Source organism: Apaloderma vittatum, unplaced genomic scaffold (genome assembly GCF_000703405.1).
Source record: "Apaloderma vittatum isolate BGI_N311 unplaced genomic scaffold, ASM70340v1 scaffold13959, whole genome shotgun sequence".
Classification (NCBI taxonomy): domain Eukaryota; kingdom Metazoa; phylum Chordata; class Aves; order Trogoniformes; family Trogonidae; genus Apaloderma; species Apaloderma vittatum.
Window position 1 is genome coordinate 37,609 of NW_009737052.1, and position 18,561 is coordinate 56,169.

The 18,561-nt window shown below is 53.5% G+C and overlaps 1 protein-coding gene across 1 annotated transcript in view; it reads left to right on the forward strand.

Annotated features, from left to right (window-relative positions):
* SZT2 (seizure threshold 2 homolog (mouse)) overlaps nt 1-18,561 on the forward strand; it is a gene marked incomplete at its 5' end in the record, with an annotated part of 58,424 nt that overhangs the window by 37,602 nt on the left and 2,261 nt on the right. The window contains 23 exon segments of the mRNA XM_009877212.1: nt 3,327-3,502; nt 3,612-3,828; nt 4,168-4,337; nt 4,514-4,680; nt 5,087-5,184; nt 6,064-6,196; nt 6,311-6,438; nt 6,730-6,857; nt 7,072-7,254; nt 7,693-7,963; nt 8,133-8,212; nt 8,542-8,667; nt 10,361-10,566; nt 10,680-10,773; nt 12,130-12,210; nt 12,622-12,696; nt 15,063-15,276; nt 15,567-15,750; nt 16,042-16,164; nt 16,439-16,707; nt 16,710-16,924; nt 17,247-17,363; nt 17,741-17,809. Of these exon segments, the coding sequence (XP_009875514.1) occupies nt 3,327-3,502; nt 3,612-3,828; nt 4,168-4,337; nt 4,514-4,680; nt 5,087-5,184; nt 6,064-6,196; nt 6,311-6,438; nt 6,730-6,857; nt 7,072-7,254; nt 7,693-7,963; nt 8,133-8,212; nt 8,542-8,667; nt 10,361-10,566; nt 10,680-10,773; nt 12,130-12,210; nt 12,622-12,696; nt 15,063-15,276; nt 15,567-15,750; nt 16,042-16,164; nt 16,439-16,707; nt 16,710-16,924; nt 17,247-17,363; nt 17,741-17,809 (3,524 nt within the window).

Sequence of the window (18,561 nt, forward strand, 5' to 3'; positions counted from 1 at the left end):
TCTTGAGGGAGACAGGAGGCAGGATGATTTCATGCTCCCAGGTGCAGCATCATCACTCTCACAGTGGCTGTGTCCTGGGATGAGGGGGTTCTCTTTCATACCAGGGGGCTAGAGTGGTTGGGCAGCACTAGATTAGATGTGAACTTTGTATTTCCATGAGCCTGGGTCAGAGGGGCCTCAGAGTCCCTCACGGATGGGAGATACCAGCTCCCTAGCAGACCACCTCCCTGCAGAGCGCGATGGATAACTGCACGGTCAGTGTCCAGTGCGTGGGGCAGTAAGGTCTTTAGCAGCTCTTGCTAACTTAGCTCTTCCTGTAGCCCTAGAGCTTAGGTCTTGAGTTTCTTACCTGTGATTTAGTGATTGTAATTCAACTTCTCTATGCCTCTATAACAAGACTGGAAGCCTTGTTCCTTGCGGTGGGGAAATGAGCCTTTCTGCTGGTGGGGCAGAGGCAGCCATCATCTGTGCCCTGAGAGGCTGAGATGGCTGAGCGCTTGCCTGGCAAACCAGCTCTGTCTCGAGCAGCACCTGCAAACAAGGAGTCTGCCTCTGTGGCTGGCAGCCTGGCCTGCTCGAAAGCATGGCTGTGGCTGCTCCCTCTCTGGGGCTTGCTTGAAAGCACAAGGAGGATGTGGGACATTGTGCTTTGTTCTTCTCGTGTCCTCACCTCAGATAAACTGAAGCAGAGCAGAGGTACAGGAATGGATGTGATAGGGAAATTTGCCAAAAAGGGGGAGGATGAAGGGACTCAGTGTGATAATTTATCCAGGAGAAGAGGAGAGTGACTACATCTTGGTCTACAATTACCACATGAGCACCTGCTGTCGTTTTGGTGGGCCTGGGACAGACTGTGAAACAAGACATATGAGAAGTTTATGCCTTTTACTGTTTGAGGAAGGAAAGTCAGCTTGCAGAGCTCTCATTAACTGTGGTGTGGGGCAGATTTGCTGCTCTTGATACCTTTCTATCAACACGCACATCCCAGAGAGCTGCCCTACTGCAGTGAGAGGCTATGTGAGGTGGCAGAGCCCCTGTGTGAGGCTACTTACCTTGATCTAGAGGGGATGAGGTTGGGTAAAGTCCTGGTCCCCTCTACCTTATATATTTAGGAGATAAACTTATTCGTTTTTTGAAAGACAAAGGGTTGTTCCTGTGCCTGTCTGGGGAGAGACATGTTGGGGGCTAGTGCAGAGCACCTCTGAGACAAAGCAGCTCCTCTATTTTTCTTCAAGTGGAGGGGTGCTCATCAGTGTGGAGTTTCCTCTGTGTGAGTGCAAGTGAGCTGCCCTCTCACTTGAATGCCTACCTCACCTTTGGGAGCAGAAGTCTCTATGCAAGTGCCCTCTCCCTTGCACCTGATATATCTTGGAGGAAAGGTGGCTGCAGAGTTTAATGCTTCATTAGGAACGGTGGAGGCCAGGTGGTTGTGCTGCTGGTTAGACCTGAGCACAGTTTGCTGCTGGCGCTGGATTTATCTTGGCACCAGGAGGACACTTGTCCTCCCCAGGGTGCTGTGAATCCACTCAGGTGCAATTTGGATGCTCTGTGGCAGCAGTCTTGTGTCACTCCCGTAATTGCTGGAATGGAGAGGAACAGTGTATGGGCTCAGCAATGCTGTGGGGCTGAGGTTGTTTGCACCTGAACACATCACCCTTGGGCAGTGTTGGGACAGTTTTGCCATCCAGTCACCTGAGCACTGTCTTAGTTCATCGATGGGCTTTGAAAGGGAATGGGAGCGTCCAGGGTTGCAGCGTGGGGTTCGAACCTCACAGCTGCATCTGTGCTGCTGCTTCCCTGGTGCCCTGGCCATGGGGCTGGGCTGTGGGGAGTGAGCTCCTCTTTCTGCTCTGGTCAATGGCAGAGTGTTGCAGGGTAGGACTGGTCTGGCCACTAAAACACAGGCAGATGCTCTCTAACCCCCTCTTCCCCCCGAAATGGGAAGGGAAACGGAATGAGGCAGAGAGACTTCCGGGTTAGAAAAGAAAACTAAAACAGCTTTAATGAAACAATAATAGAAATAATAGTGGAATGATAAAAATAAATAGCTATATACAACTGTATATAAGTCCGATATCAAACCCAACTCTCCTCCAATAGCAGTCACTACTTATGCTGCAGAGCAGGTGGCACTGGAGAAGCCCCAGGCTCAGCGGCAGCAGGGAGCTGGGCACGGGAGCTGGATTTCGGAACTCAAGATCAGGAGCAAAAGCAGGAGATTGGACAGAGTCCTCCCTGGATGCTGGCCATTGAAGGAAGAGAGAGAAAGCTAGACTCTTGTGATCACTCAATTTATAGTGAATATGATGTCTATGGAATGGAATACTCTTGTTGGTCACCTGTCCTGTCTATTACCTTGGTCACTATAGGAATGAGTATAGACAAGAGCCTTTCTGCATCCCAGTCCCAGGCAGTGACTGTAAACATCAGGTGTTATCGCTGCTAGTAGCAGACACTGTCTGCAAAAACATGCTGCCAAATTCAGAAAGTGCAGCCTTTTAGAAGAGACTGAACTGGGAAATAAAAATCACTGAACAGAACGGATTTCATTTAGCTTAAACTAGGACCCAGGATTTCTCTTTCTGCGTGGCACAGGGCATGTCGTATGCGGGCTGTGAAGCCAACACCACCTGCTGCTCTGCATCTCTGAACTGTCCCCATGTGTGTGCACAGGGCTCGACATAGAGAAGCTGCAGACAGGGCCTGAACTTTATTCTGCAGCAACTCCAGGCTAGTGCTAGGTGTCAGTCTGCTTTGTCCCCAGTCTTGCTGACTGGAGTCCATGGGGAAGGCACCCAGTCTTATATGGGTGGGTGGTGAGGAGAAGGGGCTGTGAGTGTAATCTGCAGTTATATATCCTGTCATGTATACAGTCTTCCTCTGCAGGGCCTCAAGGTCCTTTCTAGCTTGGAGAGGGCTGCTGCAGAGTATGTGGGTTCTGCACTGTGTCCCTGAAGAGGATAGGGATGGTGAGCCTTATGCTGGATTTCTCTGCGTAAAGGCCCTCCTCAGGCAAATGGAGATACTGTCCTCTTGCATATGGGGCTGGACAGCCCAGGAAGCTCCTGCAGGGATAGTTGAAAGCTGCTGTGACTCTGCAGGGGAGACATTCTTGGGGTGATGGGTGCTTCTTACCCTGGCTCCCCGCAGGCACATCTGCTCCCCTGGCTGCGTCCCCTCCCGTGGGCCCTGTCTGCCACGTGGAACTGTGCAACCCAAGCGGTGACATGACGGCCTCAGGTGGGGGGTGGCAGACTGGAGGCAGGGCAGGTTGGGGTGCACTGGGTGCCAGGCTGATGGAGGCTGCCCTGGGCTCTCCCCTGCAGGAATCGCGTGCATTGCGCTGACGTTCGTGGACGAGCATGGCAGCCCCGCCTCATTGCCCCATGGGGAGAAGCTTGATCCTCTGAAGTTGCCTTCCTCCTCACCTATCGTGGGTCTGCTGCAGGAGAGCGACTTTGAAAGCCTCACTGCGGTCAGCAGGCACCAGCCAGAGGCTGGCGTCCCGCATCCAGGTAGGGAGTGAAACAGGCCACAAGGTTCCCTGCTGCCTCCATGTTCCCTGGAGCGCCTGGGAGGGCTGGCACAAGTGAAGGTACAGAGCCGTGCAGGACTGCCCTTTCCCCACAGAGCCCCGCATCCTGGTGCGCCTGGATATCTGGGAGAAGGGTAACATCAGCCTGCTGCAGCTGTCGGAGAAGCTGCGTGGGGCCCTGCGCCACGCTCTCTGCGATGCCGTCATGGCGTTCCTCGTGCTGCCGGCCCCGCTCTGCGTGGAAGCCACTTGCCCACTGGGTGCCACGGACCTGGAGGAGCTGAGCTCTGCAGGTGAGAACCCGGCCAGGACGGCCACCCTGAGCCTCCAGCCTGCCTGGCCAGCAGCCATTGTGGCGGCTGGGAGGGAGGAAGTTGCTTTCCCCTCTGTAAGCAGCGCTATGCAATATCTCAGGGAGGAAGCCTCATAGAAATTGGCATTGGAAGAGATATTTAAAGGTGTGTCTGCTCCCCAAGACTGAATCCAGTTTGCTGAATGAGGGCTCTCTCCCTTCTCCAAGCCAGGCTCTGGCCAGCTGCAGAGCAAGACACAAGGACACCGGCAGTGTTGCAGTGGAAGGCTCTGGTGAGTCTGGTCTGCTCTGGCAAGTCTGATCTGCTCTGTCTCCCCAGGAGGCCTAAGGAGGACCATGTCAGAGACCAAGGGCCTGGCCCTGACCACTGGCGGGACTGGCAGGAGCTGTCCTCCACCCTTGCACTTCGCCTCTGCCCCTTCACCCAGCTCTGGGGAACCAGTGACACCCACAAGCAAGCTGGGACGTCGCAGCTTCTGGGACATGCTGGTAATATTGCTGAGGGACCAGTGGGGAGCAGGGGCTGCCGGTGTGTCAGGCTAAGAGGAATGGAGAGGATGGATCTGGCTCGGGTTGGAAGGCCAGGCTGGTAATGGGGACTTTTAGATCAGGGCACTAGCTAGGCTGTGCTTATGCACAGCATTAACTTACCCCCTTGTACCTAGAGCAAGGCAGAGTCCTCAGAGCTGGGCAGCCCCAAGACTACTGATGACATTGTGCTGGAGAGACCAGAAGAGGCTCGCACGAGGCGGCGGCACAAGACTGAGAATGTCAAGCAACACCTGAGCCAGGATCGGGCCACAGCCACAGCTGAACTGGAGCAGGCACAGAGGCAAGCACATCCTGCAGGCCAGACAGCCTGGGGTGTTGTTTCCCTCCATCTCTGCTGTACATTGCTCTGCAGCCTGACATCCTGCTGACTCTTTATGTGGTCTCTGACCACAATCCTCTTTCCTTGTAGTTTCTCCCTTACACAACCGATTAGGCAAGCTGCCCTCCACACACAAAGGCTCAATCCTTATTGCTGGAGTGCTGCTGGGAGCACTGCTGGGGGGGCCCTGTACAACACCTGACACCTCTGTGGCTGCCAGCTCAGAGGAATCAAGCTTGAGGGCTGTAACAACCCAAAAAAGAGGCTCGCCAGACTCTGCTCTGGGGCTGGGAGGGGGCTATTGCATTTCTGTGCCTTCATTGCTGCTGATTGATCTAGTATAACTGCTTCCCTTCCCTCTTCACAGGCGCCGAGCCTGCCAGTTGGAAGAAGGGGATTTGGGTACCATGCACCCACTCTTCAATCAAACCTGCCAGCAGTGGATGGCATTCATGAACCACTTGGGTATGTGTCTCAGGCCCCTGCTTCTCCAGATGGGCTGAGAGTGGGCCTTTCTACCCAGAGCTCTGAGGACAAGTCCTCATATGGCACCAAGCCATCCATCTTCATCCCTCAGTGATGTCTACCTAGTTATGCACCCTGTCTCTCCCCAAACCTCACCAGAGTTCCGTTGGGGCCAGTGTCAGCGTTAGAAAGCTGTGGCAGGAGTCCTGGTGTGTGCCTGTGCCTCTGAACAAACCTGTTAAGACCTGTAGTTGAATCTACTGTGTTCAGAGCCCAGCTTGCTGGGCTTGGCTCAGCTGTTTTGGAGAGACCTGGACTCCAACAGCAGCTGCAGTAGTGATTTAGCTCCCAGATGGAGCAGGAAGGGAGGGTCTGAGGCTCTGCAGCATGCTCTGGGGCTGTGAGGCTGCACCAGAGATCCCTACTCTTGCAGAGAGAGAGAAAAGGGCTGCTCTTCACACAGTGGGATTTGAGTCTGCGTGGCTGCCCTGTCGCCACTTTCTGGATACCTCTCACTTCAGTGTTTGTACATCTTCTCACACTTCCTGCTGGCAAGGTTTATCACGCTTTCTTCCTCTGATGGGGAGCAAGCCAGGGAGCAAGGAATAAGTGGGGGAATAAAGTGCTGTGCTCATGGCACATAGAGTGTTTGGTCCAGGCCTGGCTTCAGGCCAGAGCCTGAAACCAGGGGTTATTTCTGCCTTGTCTTTTTCTTCCTCCATATAAGGTCCTTGTTCTCCAGCTCTGCCTGCCTCAGTCCCTGGCAAGGCAGGAACTTGGCCTGCTTTGGGCTCCCTTAGCCCTCTCTGCTGGCCAGGCGGGCAAAGCTTGGCTCTGGGACAACTTGGCACCTTGTCCTACAGTAATTCTTCCATGCAGGGTGCCCATCGGTGCAGCAGTGCTCGGCAGAGATTGCGTCCCGTTTCCTGCTGTCCTCCATCCTGGTGGAAGTGGTGAGCCTGGTCACTGCGCTGGCAAGTGACACCACTGTCAAGGTGTTTGAGCAGATCAGGTGAGTTACGCAGTTCACAGAGGGGCTTTTTGGCACCAGCAAACGTCAATCAACTGTACCAGCCTCTGCTCCCATGGCTCACTTGTCAGACACCTTTGGTGCTCTTCTTTGCAGCTGCCATGAGGGCACTGCCTTCCTGCCCTATAAGCCTGGCCAGAATGCCAGCCCTCGTCCTGCAGCCGTCAGACACTTCATCCTGCTGGGACGCAACTTCCAGCAGTGGCGTTGCAGCACAGAACAGGGTGAGTGCCTGGCCAGGATCCACAGGACTGTGTGCTGGGGGCTCTTAGGGTGGGAGATGTTTGAGCAGGGTTCCCTCCTTGCTGGGACAGATTGCTTGTGCCTGGAGGTGAGCAGTGCGTTGTCCATCCTCAGCCCCTGAGACCTTATTCTCAAATTTGCTTGTAACTCCGTAGTTCAAAGCGAGCTGAGCCGTACTGCGGCAGAACGCCCTGTTGTGCCACCTTAATGGCACAAGGGATGTAAGTGTGGCATGAACTGGTACTGAGGGTCGTAACTCTGTCTTCTTCCAGCTCACAAAGGGCTCCAGCGCTTTGAGGCCATGGAACTGAGCTCGGCAGAGAGAGGCTCTGATCCCAGCCTTGGACGAGACCTGGCACCCAGGCAAAGGTTCCTCTTCATGGAGATCATTGACAAAAAGGTAGCTGTGGTGCCTGTGTGATGTCTGCTGAAAGGCAGAGTGTTCCCAACTGGTCCTAAATGTGAATGAGCTGTTGCCACTCTTCCTGTCCCAGCCTTGTCATCTGAAACTGACTGCAGCAAGTACCACCCAGAGCACCTGGGGCAGCCTGTGTCGCCGTGCAGGCATTCTCTGAGCACATCCTTCAGCTTTCTCCCCCCTCCTCTCTCTCCAGCTGACACTCTACACCTACAACTGGTCCCCAGACCTGGGGGCCAACCTGAACTGCTCACTTACTCGCCTGCTGCAGTGGCAGAATGCCCGGTCCCACATCGTGCACTGCCTGCTAAGCCAGAAGCTTGGACTCTTCCACCACCACTGCTTCATGGACACACCGTGGCATGAGGACAGCAAGCAGGTAGGACATCATACCAGGCAGGGCAATCCTTTCCTCTTGGCAGCTCGAGGGCATGAGGAAGATTATAGACACTTCTGTGCTTTTGTGTGCCAGTTGGCAAGGCATCCTCAGGTGTTCATGGGCCTGACCGTGGCCATGTATAGCCAGGTTGTTGCTATCTGCTCTTAGAGACAGCCAGAAGTGGAAAAGAAAGTAGATTCTACTGTTTGCAGCACTCATCTGTGGCTAGATTATTTAGGGTGGAGGAGGCTGGGGAATGGGCTTCCCACTGCATGTTAGGGCCATGTTGGGCCAATGCTTGCTTTCTTCAGGACTGTTGATGGAGAAAACCAACAGATATGTCTGTAGGTGGCCAAAATCTGGTTTACTCTCTTCTTGTGGATCCTTGCTCCAAGGCTCATGATAAGGAGGCTTTCATGACTGTGTCTGCTTGCTTAGGAGCCAAATCCTTTCCTGAACTCCACTTTGGAGGTGGATGCACTGATTCGGAGCTCCAGCCCCCCACCTAGCAAGGATCAAGGCCGGCTGAGCAGCTCTGCCCGCAGCCTGCCCTCTCTGCACTTCCATCCCGACGTGGTGCCCTTTGACGAAGCTCTGCGGGATGTTACCACTGTCAAGCGCTTACCCCATGGGCCTGACTTGGGGCCTTTTGACCCCGTGTCGCGACATGGAGCCCAGTTCCTGGAAATCAAGAGCATGGAGAGGAAAGGTAAAGCAAGGAACTTGTCAAGAGGTCTGGCAGAGGGGACAGTTCTCAGCTCCTCTTGTCCGGGTGCTGTGAGGAAATGGGCTGTGGCCTGTGTAGGGTGGGAGCGAGGGGAAGCAGCAATACTTGGGGCTATGGCTTGATACTCTTGTGGCTGCTCTCTTTACTCCAGAACTAGAGAAGCAGATGAAAATTGAAAATCTCTTTGTTACCTGGCAGCAGAGATCAGCACAGTCCAACATGCCAATCAGTGTGAGTACAGCCCGGACGGGCAGGCAGCAGGCTGGGCCTTCTTGTAGCACCACCTTCCCTATGGCAAAGGGGAGCTTGGAGTGGGGTGTATGCTGGGGATGGTGTTTAGCTGTGGAGCAGTGCCCTCTGCTTGAACTTGTGGAGTTGCTGGGCTCTAGCACCACACTTGGGCATGGGACCTTGCTGCCCAGCACTGGAAAGGCCGTAAAACAGAGGGTTCCCTCTCAGTTTTGATCTCCGTTTGCGCAGCGGTGTGGTGTTGTGGACAGCTTGTTCCCAGGCTTGATGTGGGCTGTGTGCTGTAACCATGTTCCTCTTGTGCTGTGCAGCTGGCAGACCTGGAGACCCTGAAGCAGTCCTCACGCCTGGTTCACTACTGTGCCACTCCCTTGCTCTTCGACCCAGCCTTCCGACAGCAGATCCAGACCGATCAGCTGGGCAGGGTAGAGGGGAAGGTGAGTGTCAGCAAGCACCAGGGCGGTTGGGCTTTGTGCACGGGGGCAAAGGATGGCTTTGCAATCTTTTCCCAAGACAGACCTGCTCTGGTGAGTTTGCACCCTCTAAGATGGAGACTAAGAAGATTCTTGGGTTTTCAAAGCCTTTCCTGCAGCCATGCCAGCTCTGGGGAAGACTGACTTCTTTTTTCTACCCAAGGAATTCAGTGCTGAGTCTAGCAAAGCCATCAGAGTGCTGTCTGGTACTGATCTGTTGGGGAAGCAAAACTTCTCTTTATGCATTCAGCAGCCAGACCTGGTAAACCTTGCCTGGACCCAGCAAATACCTGGAACAATTGAAAGGAAACCAGCTGAATCCTGGGCAGGTTGCTGTCTGACAGACTCTAACCAGTGCAGATCCCATACTGGCTGTTCACAGTCTTTATGTGTGTCAGAAGAGAAGAACAGGCTGTTGTAATTTATCTAAATGTCAAAAGGATTCTGACAGGGTCTTTAAGCAGAGATTGCTACAGAAATTGATCATTCGTAAGTGAATGGAAAAGTATCATTGCAGAATGAAAATTTCACTTTGTTTTTGGAACAGAGCAAAATGAAAATTGGTTGTTCAGTTGAAAGAGCCTGGCAGCAGGGGTTTCAAGGTTGAGTGTTGGGTTCTGTATCTCCAGATCGTTTATCGCAGGACAGATGAAATGCCAAGCCTTGTAATACTGTGTAGCTTTTCAGGTTGGTCAGAACAGAAGAAGATTGCAAGGAGCTCGATAGGTACCTGAGTAGCCTGTGAAATAGGAGGTGTTGGTTCCCAGTAGAACTAGTTCCCAGTAGAACTGAGCACATGTGAAGAGAAATTTGATCTCCTCCTGTATTGTACACTAACTGTAGAGTCTGTAGAGAGCAGACAGCTCAGTCAATTTCTTCAGTTTACAAACAGTTGGATGAAAAGGAAAACCATTTAGAGTGTGTCAGAAAGAGATGTTAGTATTATGGGTAACATTCCAGTATATTTTTAAAATACTAGTGTATTAATGTCTTCATCTGGACAGTAAGTGTGAGACCAAGCATCTTGTGGCAAAGGCATTGGAGTAGAGACTTGGAGAAGGTCGAGCATAGCTGGAGAGAACCCAGGTAAAGACACTGCTCCTGGGGTGGGTGAGTGAAAAGGCAGATAAAAATATGTAAAGAGCACAGGCTTGAAGTAGAGATAAAGAAAAGAAACTTCAGTCTCTCACAGCGCAAGACAAGGAACATTCAAAACATTAAAGGAGAACTGAAAATGCTTAAAAGGAAACTGTTTTTATTCAGTGCTACTGAACTACTAGTAAATCCTGAGAAGTCAGTAGTATTCATAGGGGGATTGGACTCCTACTATGGCAGTAGAAGCTGAAGCTCTGTTGAGCCTTGCATGAGCCAGCTGTGAGCCACTAACACAAGTGCAAGATGTGCATTTTCCCCTTGTGCCAGGGCACCTTTTCCTGCAGTCTGTCGCGGTGCTGTTAGGTTAGTCCCTGGCTGGGTAAATCTTGGATCTTGCATTTCAGCACACATACTAGGACTGTTTGGGGAACCAGCTGTCAGTGGTCTCTGGCAGAGGCAAGTGTGCCCTCTGCTCAACCAGGGCACCTGGTGTGTCCCAGTGAATGTCACCTGCTGGGGCCAGTCACAGCAGGTCTCCTTAGGAAATTATTTTCTCTTCCAGAAGCGCCACCGCTCAAATGACTCTACAGCTTCAGGGAGAGACCGCAGCCACAGCTGTGACTCGACAGAAGCGCTGCCCTGCAAGGTGAAGGAGGAGCCCTGGCTGCAGGAGATGTGCAATGCCTTCTTGCAGCAGTACATTCAATACCTGCAGAGCATGGGCTTCATTCTGGTCCAGGTGCGGCCGCCCTCACCCACCACTCGCAGGTCAGTGACATTTTGTTGCTGGAGAAGGGCTGCCACACTGAGCCATGCCTTCATTTGGCACAACAGGAGTTGCTGGCTTTCCTGCTCAAGGCTGTCTCTGTTGTCGTTTCCAGTAGCACAAGCCGGATCCGAGCTCTGGCAGCAATGGGTGTGGAGGGAAGAGGGTCCTTCTCCTACACGAAGCCAAAAGCAGAAGGGAGTCCAAAGGTGAGTGCGTGTGTGTTAGAGGGGTGGAACTGGGATGGAAATCAGACTGTGGAGTCTCCTGGTTGGCTTTTGAATGGGTTTCAGGCAGAAAGGATGTGAGAGGGCAGAGAAAATACCAAAGCCAAAAAGAAGTGTGCCTAGACCAGCACCGCTTCAGGGATGTTGGGTCAGATGACACCTCCTTGCCCTCCTTTGTGTCCTGCGCAAAGCCCTCAGAGGCCCTTCTTAGGACTGGATGGAACCAGGGCAAATCTCAAAAAAACAGCAGCAACTTGGGAGGATGCTTAGAAGAGAGTCAGGACAGCTGCCTTTAGGTGTGATTCTGAAGGTTTATCTGTCAGTGAAACCTCAGCATTTGTGGTTAAGGGCAACTCTGCAGCAGAAGGATCGTTAGTTAGAGTGAGATGAATGCTGAAGAGGTTAGAGAAGATAAACCTGGAATGGTTCTGCTGTGAGAGCAGGCTGAGGTTCCTCATTTCTAAAGAAGTGGCAACTAGGAAGGAAAAGAACAGAGCTCTGCCAAACAGTAGCTGACTTGGAAAGGGATTGACTCCTTGCTGTCCTACTTGATACAACATCTAGATGCCGTCAAATGAAAGTATTGGGAGACAGTTTCAAAGCTGAGGGAAGTATTTCTTTGTGCAGCAGTTAAGTGGTCATTATCAAAAGATTTTGTGAACTTAAGAGCTTACGTGAGTTTTGTGAACATGAGTTTAAAAGAGAGAGTAGGCGAGTACCTAGAAAAGGAATCCATCTGAGTCACTGGATAGGCAGAAACCACCTGTGGCACATGAAATCAGCCAGAGATGATGGGAGTGTGTAACACTTTCTCACTCTTCTGATGCTTTCCTAGCATTTGCCTTTGACTGATGGTACAGGATTGTGGGCAAGACAACTCCTTGCAGTTGAGAACGAGAAGAGAGCAATCTGGTGGAACAACCTAACAGGGCAATGGTTAAGCTCTGAATCCAAACCGGATGCCTCTGATAGCTGCTGTGTCAGGCAGATGTGATGGTCTAGGGAGAGCTTGTCAGGGAGAGGCGGGAGTGAGGTTTTGTGAGCCCCATTGCCCCTCAACTCACAGTGTCCTGCTCTAGAAACACCCTTTCGTGAGTAATCAGGACGTGAAGGGAGCAGTGTGCCTGGTGTGCTCTCTCAAAGGCTGTTCATTAGGCTTGTCAGAATTCTTTTTGCAGTCAGCTCTGGCATGACTTCTCTCTCCAGTGAGGGTGCTTGGTTGATGGGACTCCTCTATTTCCACTTCTACCACAGAACCTCATGGCAGCCTTGCACCCTAGTGTGCGGGCTGCTCTCCTGTGCCAGAGAACCTCTTCAGCTTTGTCCTTCTCTTCCTAGAGCACAAGCCCTGCTGTTGCCACTTATCATCTACAGAGAGCTCTTCCAGGTGGGATTGTGCTGATGGAGTTGGCTTTCCAGGTAAGAAAGAATGAGAAGCAAAGTATGATCCGTAGGGCTTCAAGGACAGTTTTTGGAGATGACAAAGTGAGTGATCAGCAGTGCAGCAGGAAAATGTGATTCTTCATTTCTTGTCCTGTCTCTTCCATGGTCCTGCAAGACTGTGCGTCGGCCAGAGATGGTTCTACAGGGCTCAGAGAAATAAGAGTTGCCTGGAGGGGGGCTAATAAAAGATGCACAGGCTCAGCACCAGGCAGAGTGCTCTCTGCTCAGCCATGTGTTTGCGGCGCTAACTTGGTTAAGACAGGAGAGGAGACAAAACGTGAAGCAAAAGCATCTGGGACCCAGCCCAGAGGGTGAAGCATGGGGGCTGTTCTCCTTCCCTGAAGAAGGCTCAAGACCTGTGCTGTGCTCATATGCTTTCTTCTCCAGGGCTATTACTTCTGTGTGAAGCAGTACGCGCTGGAGTGCTCGCGGATCCCCATGGGCCAGTCTGTGAACTCCCAGGTAATGGCTTTGCAGACACAGCTGGTGCTACTCAAGGTCGGGGATGTTTTGAGGAGGGAGGCAGAGAGCTCTGGGACAGAGTGCATATTTCAAGTATAGCAAGTTCTGGAGAGCTCTGCTTCCTCCCCATGGAAAAGCAGAACTGCACAGAGCCTTTTGCAGCCACATGCTGTCAGTGGCGTGCTGCTTGAGCAGATCTGGAGTGCAGTGAAAGGGGCTGGGAGGTTTGTCAAGAGGATGACTATCGTCTGTGCTTAGGGAGCAAGTTAGAGCAGACTGGGGCGAAATAGGAGCAATTCTGGCAAAGATAACTGCTCCAGAGAAAGTGGGTGCATAGGAAGCCAGAAGCTCTCTGCTTCCCTTCAAACAAGAAGGAAGCAGAATGGGATCAGGGATCTGTGGACGTGGTTGGCTACCCTTTGCTGGGGGAGATCACTTTCTGCACCATGAGCCCTGGTTCTGGATACGTCTGTGCCTTGCTCTCCCTTCTCTCTTGGTGTGTTGGGGTGTCTCTTGCGTGTCCCCAGGGCACTGGGTGGCTGCCTAGAGACTGGCCAGCCCCAGCCTGTCGGAGGCAGGAGGCATGCATGACCATACTGTCCTTTCCAAGGTGGCTCTGTAGCAAGGCTGCATCTTGTATATGCCAAGAATGACTCTCCTAAGCTTCGAGCCTGCCAGGATCTTGCCTGATGGTTTGTTGAGCCTTTCCTGGAAAGCCTGCATGTACACGGGGCAGGGTTACTGGGCTGCAGCTGGCACTGTGGAGAACGTCCAGACTCTCTGGCTGACTTGGGAAAAGACTTTGCCTGGTTTTGCACTGGGAAGGGATGGTCCTAGGAGTGGGAAAGAGGCATGGGGCTTGCTACAGGAGCCTGGCCAGCCACACGCTGAGATTTGGCCAGAGTTCCCTCAGGTGGGACAGTCGAGGTCCTCTGCCTTTGTCCCACCATGGGCCTGTGCAGGAAAGGCTGGATGCATGAACAGGGCTGGGCAGTGCCTTGTCTCTCTTCCCACTGGCTGTGCATCTCTCTCCATCAGGGCACTCTTACAGCCAGAGCTCGCAGCAAGAGCTGCATGGGACCCAGCTCCGTCTCTGAGTCTGCGGTACGTCCTCTCCTGCCACTGCCACGCTGAGCATGGCAGGATCTGCCAGTGTGGGACTGAACCCCCCGCTGGCTGTGCTTCCGCTGCTGTGCCCCAGTGCCTGGCTCCTGCTGGAGCTACCTCTTGCCTCCTGTGCCAGTGCCTTCCGTAGCAGTGCTTACTGGTGGGCAGCACAGCTTGGGAGGAGCATGGGGTGGGCCCCAGGTGCTGGCATGGGGAAAGCACCTTATGTTTCTTGCTTTTTTTCCCCTGTCTTTCCTGGGACAGAGCTATAGGCTCCTCTCTGGGCTCGTCACGGCTGTGCGGGTTGTCTTCTGGCTCGTTGCAGCAGCAATGCAGGTGGTGCAGAGAGCGAGAGCAGCGTGTTCTTGTGCCAATGCCGTCTGCCTGCTGGTTTTCCCTGCTTGCCCCCTTCTTAAACCAAAGGATTATGATGTTGGTCAACTGCACAAAGATGTCAGAGAGCCAAAAGACATTAAAACTGTGGGCACCTGGCATGAGGCCAAGGCTGGGGCCTTCACCAACCCTGTCCCCTGGCACAGCAGCTGCAGTTGTCCTGGCAGCATGGCTGGGGGTGAGGGTGTGAAGGCTGATGCTGCCCCAAGGAAGAACCAGCATGCTGGGCAGAGGGGATGGCCATGTCCTCTCCAAGCACAGCTGTGACATACCAGCTATCACTGGATCTGGCTTCCCAGGAGCCAGCCTGAGTCCCTGTTAACTACTGAGCACAGGGCATTAGCAACTCTGCTGTTGCCCATCTCTGGGTCCAACCACTCCTCACAGACCCCTGTGCTGCGTCCTGCTCTTAAGCGATATTCAGGGAGACAGTCTTTGCCGGTAGATCCAGAACTTGCTGGGACTCCAGCCCTGGTGCGTCCTGTACTTGCTTGTGGACTAGGCAGTGCAGAGCAGCTGTGCTCCCCTGAAAGGCAGCTGTGTCCTTCTTCACAGCCACGTGGCTTTCAGCTCGAGAGGGCGATGAACTTAATGCCAAAAGGGAGACAGTGCTGGTCAGTCTGTCTTCCTACCCGAGACCAGGAGTGGGGGCAAGTGTGGAACGAGCCACCAAACTGAATCCCCTGGGAAGAGGCCTGCAAGTCCGCTAGTTGCACTGTGCACACAGCTTCTCAGCTGCATCCTGCTCTGGTCTTGGGGCAGGGGTGGCTGCACTAGCTCTGCCATGCCTTGCTGTCAGCAGGGCTTTGCAGGAGGGTCTGAGGTGCCTGGTAGCATTCCTGTCCTGACTCTCTGTCCCTCTGCAGCTCTCTATGCTCTTCACGGAGGAGTGTGACAAGGTGCGGGACCTCATGCACGTGCATTCGTTCAGCTACGACTTCCACTTGCGTATAGTCCACCAGTATCTGCTGGGTTCCCACATGACTCTCCGCCAGGGCTACCATCTCACTAGCTTCCTGGAGGATTTCATTGCCCACCACACCGACATCCCCAAATTTGGCCGCAACCATGTTTTCCAAGGTATGTAGCTTAATGTGTGATCAGTCTTGGGTTGATCATCAGCCCATAACTTGGTAAAAGGTTTCCAAATGCTTTAGAAATAAACGCTTTGAAGTATCCAGGGAGTTAAGATGACAGAAAGAGGGTGACATGAGGGGCCCAGCTTCAGGGGAAGTCCTTGCTGCCATGTTGAGGGAGAGAGGTGGGTTACTGTAGATCTCTGTCCCCTAGAGTAATTTGTAGGACACTGCTCTGGCCAGGTAAGAGGCACAGAACATCTCATGTGATGGCAACATGTCCTCTTCCACTAGGCATGCTGGCCCTGCCCACCAACATGATCACCGCGCACCAGCTCTACAACTACATCGCTGACCACGCCAACACCTACCACATGAAACCCCTTCGCATGGCCCGGCCAGCCACGGGCAGTGACAGCAAGAAGGGGACACCAGGCACAGAACAGAACGAATACGCCCTGGTCTCTATATGGAACAGGTGAGTGCATCTACTGCAAGTTCCGTGGAGCTGCTGGAGGTTGGCGAGTTCCCCTCAAGATGCCAGGAAAACTGTCTGGTCAATGTAATGCCAGGCAGCAGTTCTGCCCAGCTTTCCTGTGATGGCCTGGAGGGGTGGTGTACGTGTGCGCACGTGCGTTTGACACTTCCAGTAGCACTTCTGAGGAGTCTTGCTGTGTTGAATTCCCCGTGCCCAATAGTTCTGTTATGACCAAGAGTTCTGGGGGAACAAAGCCAGGTCCCCTTCATACTGATGTGCTTTTGCTCCCAGCTCTGGCTCGTACAAGGACTCTGAGGGTCTGCGTCATCATGATGAATTCGATGTGTCCCTCCTGGTGTGTCACAGCGCAGCACCGTTTGAGGAGCAGAGTGAGGCAGAGAGGCGCATGCTCCGGTGAGCACTAGGGGCCCAGAGACATGGCACCCAAAGCTTTCTGGCTAGGGAGGAGGGCTCTGGGAGGGACTGGCTCTGTCTGAAGGGGAACAGGCGTGTTTGGTGCTGTCTGGGAAGGATCCCAGCAGGGAACTGGGCAGTGTGGTATGTGTCCTTGTCTTGGGCAGAGGACAGCACCCTTACTGGCAAGGACAGAGGCGCCCATGATTCATCTGCAGCTCAGCTGAGAAGGGAGCAGCCGTTTCCCAGGTCACAAGTGTCTCCTTGCTTTCAGCTTGCGTTTCTACGTCATCATGACTAGCCAGCGGGAGCTCTTTCCCCGGCTCACGGCCGATATGCGACGCTTCAAGAAGCTACCACGCTTGCAGCGAGAAGTGCTGGAGCCTGTGGTGGGCCGGGCAGCCTGGGAGGCGGCGGAGCCGGAGACGAGCCTGGGGCGGCAGCAGCCAGCAGAGCAGGAGCTGTGGCAGGACGTGGAGGACAGCAGCGAGTTCTACGCGGGGGGCACGCAAGTCAAACTGGGGCCAGGGCTCTTCTACACGTCATGGCCTCCGAGGTGGCCTCAGCCCAGAAGCAGCTCAGCAACATGGTGCAGCTGGCCAAGTGCCACTGCCGCAGGGACAACCTCTGGAAGCGCCTCTTCCTTCTGGAGCCTTTGGCTTCTGACAAGCTCAAGCTGGGCAAACTCTCGCTGGTGGAGCTGGAGGAGCTGCTCGATGCTGTGCATGGAAAATCCATTGCTGACGTTGACCCCCAGCTGGTGAGCAGCAGGGATGGATTCATGGTACACAGCAGCCACTGTTGTGCTCTGGTGATGGAGTGGGGGTACCAAGGGAAGGAGCTGCAGGGCATCTCTCTTCCTGCTTGGTGGGAAGATAGGGGCAGGAACATAGCTCCTATTTGGCAAGGGAAGGTGGAGGCTGCCAGGACTTCTCTATGGAGAGTCAGTAGCCCTGAGTCAGCATGCCTAAGTGGACAGCGAGGGATGCATCTGATTTGGGGTCTGAAGGCTGCTGTAGCGTTATGGCTGCTGGTGCCATGGCTAAAGAAAGGCTGAAATCAGCCCTTTTCCATGTCTGCAGGGATGCTTCCTCACCATGACAGTCTCCTGGTACCAGAGCCTCATCAAGGTGCTATTGAGCCGCTTTCCCCAGAGCTGTCGGCACTTCCACAATGCTGAAACCGGCACCCAGTATCTGGTAAGAAACAGCCCGTCGCCCACCTGAAGCCTCTCTCCACTGTTGAGGGCCTGCTGTGGCTTCTCTCTGGGTGAGCCTGGGCACTATCATGATGTTGTTCTCCACTCCGCTGCTGGTGCAGTATGAGGTGTGTGCCCCTGCGGCACAGCAGTGTCTCTTTGGCTGCTCTGAGGCGGGCAGGAGACTGCATCCCTGGAGCCTCGTGCTGTGTTGCCCCATGATGTCACCTGTGAGCCAGGCAGACTTGCACCTTCATGGCTCTATCATGTCGCTCGTCCTGCACACCAGCACATCCCTGGGTGGGTGTTGTTTGTATCCCTGTCCTGGGTTTTTTCCTATCTCCTTTCCAACATGTGCTGTGGCTCTCCTCCTGACAGGTTGTGCTCAACCAGAAGTTCACAGATTGCTTCGTTCTTGTGTTTCTCGATTCCCATTCAGGAAAGACGGTAAGATCTTGGGAACATAAGAGCAGCTATATTGGCTCAGGCCGGGATCTGTCTAGATTCATCCAGCAGTGGCCAACGGCAGGGGGGGGTGGGGACAAGGACAGGTCAAAGACCTTGTAACACCTTTCCTGAATGCTGTCCCAACATCTGCCAGTCTGTGGTTCAGTCCCATCCTGAGCTAGAGTTGACCTTTGCATTTATTTAATAGCCCTTTGTAGCTTTGTTTCCTGTGGTTAATTTCTAGCACCCATGATTTCCCCTGACTTGCAGCTCCGTGAGGCTATTGCAATCTAGGTGAAGAACTACCTTCCTCGCCTTGTTTTTGAAGCTCCTTCTGCTCTTTTCTCGTGATGGTCACTTCGTTCTCATTTTGGAAAGCAGTGAGGAGTTGATCTTCTCCTTCACAGGATTGTTTTTCCATCATGTTTTTGTCTGTCTTTCCGTCCAGGCTAAAAAGTCCTTCTGTATTTGGTCCAATGCCAAGTCACACTGGTTCTGGCTAGGAGGGTCCCCAGTGCTATGGGCTGCTCCTACCTGGGCAGAAAGGAAGGGGACCTGCACTCCGAGGGTCCCGGCACGCCTGCACGGGCTTTGGCCTTCATTGGACTTGAGGGAGAAGTTTCTCTGCTTTTGGCTGTGCTCCCAGGCAGAGTGCACATGGGTCACAGGAAATACAGCTCCATGTGAGAGCAAGGGATCACAGAATCACAGAACATTAGGGATTGGAAGGGACCCTGAAAGATTGTCTAGTC